Here is a 3,740-nt window from a genome sequence, read left to right on the forward strand (position 1 = left end):
CCAATGCCTCTAACCGTCGCCTGATTCCCTTTCTGCCGTTGCGCCTTTCGTCGTCGCTGTCGCACACTTCTGCCAGCCATTTTCGCCAAACTCGGCACCGATCTCTCATCCTCCCGTCTTCTCTTGACCCATTCTCGACCACCAACGCCTTCTGCACGCAGTCGTCCTTGTCCTTTCCACCTGTTCTCGTAGTCAAGAGCCTTCCATCAGTGTTGGTCGACTTTATCAGTCCTCGTCGAGCCCAGCGCAACACCGCGCAAGGCTTTCGTGAATTAATCATCCCTTTCCACAGCCTCGACATTCCTGGCCTCCAGCGACATGCGTTGCAGACACGATCCGACACCGCGCACGACATAGAAACCCCCCAACCACTATCTCTGCATGACGACAATAGGTAGCTGGATTATGACCGACGTCCCGCTGCCGTTGAATGCACTCGCTGCTGCTGCTCGCCAGCAGCACCACCCTCTGTCGGCTCAACCCTTCGCCGCCCCTCCTTCGGCACCACGACGACAAGCACAACCGCCCATCGACGATGGTGTCGAAGAGGACGATGGAGAGATCATCTGCATCTGCGGCATGCGCCACGACGACGGCTTCTCAGTTCAGTGCGAGACCTGCAACAACTGGCAACATATGATCTGCTACTATCCCACTGAGGCAGATCGTCCGGGCGAGCATCAAAAACACTACTGCTTCGACTGTCAACCACGATGGCTCGACGCAGACCAAGCCAAGGAAAGACAGAAAAAGCAGTTACAACGAGCAGCCCTCGACTCGCGACGACCAGGCCCGAAGCATCGCAAGAAGCAGAAAGACTCACCAGCTGCCGTCAATGGCTCCTTACTACAAGCCCGCGACCGCAAGAGTGCTAGCCCGCGCGATCAACCGCCTCCCGCCAAACGACCGAAGACAGGTCACCGTCCTTCTGCTGCCGCCAACCACGCTCCCGCCAGTCGCAAACGTAACGGCACCATCACGGCTGCTCGCAGTCCTTCACCCGACCCCTCCAGACCCATCATTCCTTGGTACTCAGAGGAGTTCTACCGCCTCTATTCTCAAGTCTCTTCGCATGTCGAGACAGAAACAAACCTCATGAACAACATCGCTGTCACGAATTCATTGTCGGAATGGCTCAAGAATCCGATCGTCGTCGAGAAGGACACGAACGGCCTTAGCCAAAACGACATCTTCCTTCGCTGGGATGGTCCCTTTGAAGACATGCCCGGTCGGCCCGAGGTCGCTCTACATTGGGAAGCAGACCCCAACTTCACCGACCAGACAGAGCCTCCGAAATGGCCATGCCTTACCGTCGAGCAAGACATCTCGAAGCGTACCTTCATTGGCGAGCTTCGCGGTCACATTGGCTACAAGGAAGAATACATGAACGATCCCGAAAGTCGATGGTCATCACTACGCCATGCCGAACCCTTCGTCTTCTTCCACCCGCAACTCCCTATATACATCGATGCCCGTCAAGAAGGCACCATGTTCCGCTATGTTCGTCGCAGCTGTCGACCGAACACGGAGATCCAGACCATCATCACCGACGGCACCAACTATCATTTCTGCTTTATGGCGACCAAAGATCTTCAATCCGGCGAAGAGATTACTGTGGCTTGGCAGACGGACGACACAATCAAGGCAATGTATGCCGAGCGAGGAGTCGTGCATGGCGACGTGCCTGCCGACATCAAGTATGCCATCGCCATGTGGGTCTCCAACGTACTGGCTAATTGTGGCCCCTGCGCGTGTAACGGAGATGGCTGTTTGATGGCCAGATTCGATCGACGCGGTCAACCCCAGCCACTCGAACCGCCGGAAACAGCTGCTGCCCCAATCAAAGTCCCCAAAGCTCGTAAAAAGAGAATCGCCAACAACCTCTCGCCTGTCGACATGAATCGCAACAGCCAAAGTCGCTCTGGTAGCGAAGCTCGCAAAGTCGAGGTCGAAGATGACATGACCGATACTCGCTCCGTGTCTGGTTCGTTCCGAGCCTCCGCCAGCCGAGACATCACTCCCGGCACTCACTACTCAGCAATTGTGCCCGAGATGTCGGAACGCGAGAAGAAAAAGCTCATGCGCGAGGAAGAGATGTTCCGAAGACAAGAAGAGGAAAGCGGTCGACAAAAGAAGAAGCGCCATTCCGGTGCCACACCTTTGCTGCCGCAAAGCAGTACTCTTTCATCTTCGAAGCAACAGTCATCAGAGCCTTCATCTTCCCGTCGCAGCACCGTCTCGAAGCGACCCTCGAAACCCGCCCGAACGGACAAGCAGTCTTCGGAATCGACGAGACCCGTCTACGTTGACTCTTCCATTCAATGCGACATGGACAACGACGACCCTCCGGAACCACCAATGCCGACCCCTCCGAAGAGGAAACAATACCTGTCAGTGACACAACGCTTGCTGCGGAGGTGTGCGTCGAACAACCTGAAGCGTAAGGCTGAAAGCGAGACGCCCGAGGACTCGCCCACGAATGGAACCCAGCCGGACGAGAACATGGATCTCGACAATGCCGGACAAAGCCCGCGCAGTGTCGCAGCCGTTTCAGAAGCTACTCCTCTGTCGCCAGTGTCTATTAAGCACGCCGACGTCAACATGACTGAAGCCGCCCAAGCACGCCCTGCCTCGCTGTCGCCAGCCTTCGGTCCGGTCGATGCTGACATGCAAGACATGGACAATGATGAACCCCATCGCGCCACACCCCCACCTAATGATCAAGACGCTTCATTGTCGTACAGCTCAGCGAGTCCAAACATGACCAAACCGGGCGTTCCTTCACATCCGCCAATGGACCCACCACCACCTCCATGGCCACTGAGTGATGCTCCAAGTATGGGTGAAGTGCATCCTGCCTCTCCAGAGTCCAAACACGTCCATCCCGAGATGCATTTGACAATGCCTCCACCACTGAACTCTGCAGCTTCACCTCCACTTCTCACTCAGTCTCCTTCGACACTTACCCCAGGTCTCTCCAATATACCCCTCTTTTCGCCGTCAGTTTCGGCGGCAGTAAACCCCAGTCCTGCCAGGAAGAAGTTGAGCCTGAGCGACTACACAAAACGCAACAAAGTACACCAACCAAGAGATATATCACCGGCTGCCAGTCTGACGGACAGCGTTTCTGCCAAAGACAAGGAGAGCATCTTGAACGGTGTCGCCGTTACAGACTCCCCTGCGTCTGAGCAAGCCACCGACGCCGCAGGACCGCCAGTCGGAAGTCAAGAGTCAGTGGTACCACCAGCTTGAATTAGAAAGGATTTTGTAATATAGGGGCGCAAAGGCGGACATGGGTGATTTTGTTGTTTGGGAGGCGTTTTTCTACTTCATGAACCAACAAAAGAGGAGGGAGGGATCTTGCCGTTATTTTTGTGTGGCTTTCAGCGTCTTCATTCTTCTTCTCACTCATAGTTTTCTGGTACTCACCACCCTGACTGTACGACGATGTTCACAACTACTTTAATGTCTTGGCATATCTCTTGTGAACGATGATGTGTTTGATAGGCTTGACACGGCATAAAATGATCTCAGTTCCTCAAATGTTAGACCTCTCGAGTAAATGATCTCTTCTCATGCCCGATTGTTTTCCTTTACGAGTACTTGAGCAGTGTCGCATCTTCCAAGACACATAAATCTATCGTCACTTCTAGCAAGCCAAATATTTCCTCTTACTACCAGATAGCCTTCTCCACGGACAGAGAAGCCGACCAAACTAGCTATTAAAAGGCAAGATGATC

At 54.3% G+C, this 3,740-nt stretch overlaps 1 protein-coding gene across 1 annotated transcript; it reads left to right on the forward strand.

Annotated features, from left to right (window-relative positions):
• Positions 1-405: 405 nt before the first annotated feature.
• M438DRAFT_337758 (uncharacterized protein) lies at positions 406-3,252 on the forward strand (the record flags this gene model as incomplete). Its single annotated transcript, XM_029904035.1, has 1 exon — positions 406-3,252. One exon carries the CDS (start codon positions 406-408, stop codon positions 3,250-3,252), a length of 2,847 nt encoding a protein of 948 aa, XP_029757981.1.
• Between the last annotated feature and the right edge of the window lie 488 nt (positions 3,253-3,740).

Source organism: Aureobasidium pullulans (assembly GCF_000721785.1).
Source record: "Aureobasidium pullulans EXF-150 unplaced genomic scaffold scaffold_17, whole genome shotgun sequence".
Taxonomy (NCBI): Eukaryota; Fungi; Ascomycota; class Dothideomycetes; order Dothideales; family Saccotheciaceae; genus Aureobasidium; species Aureobasidium pullulans.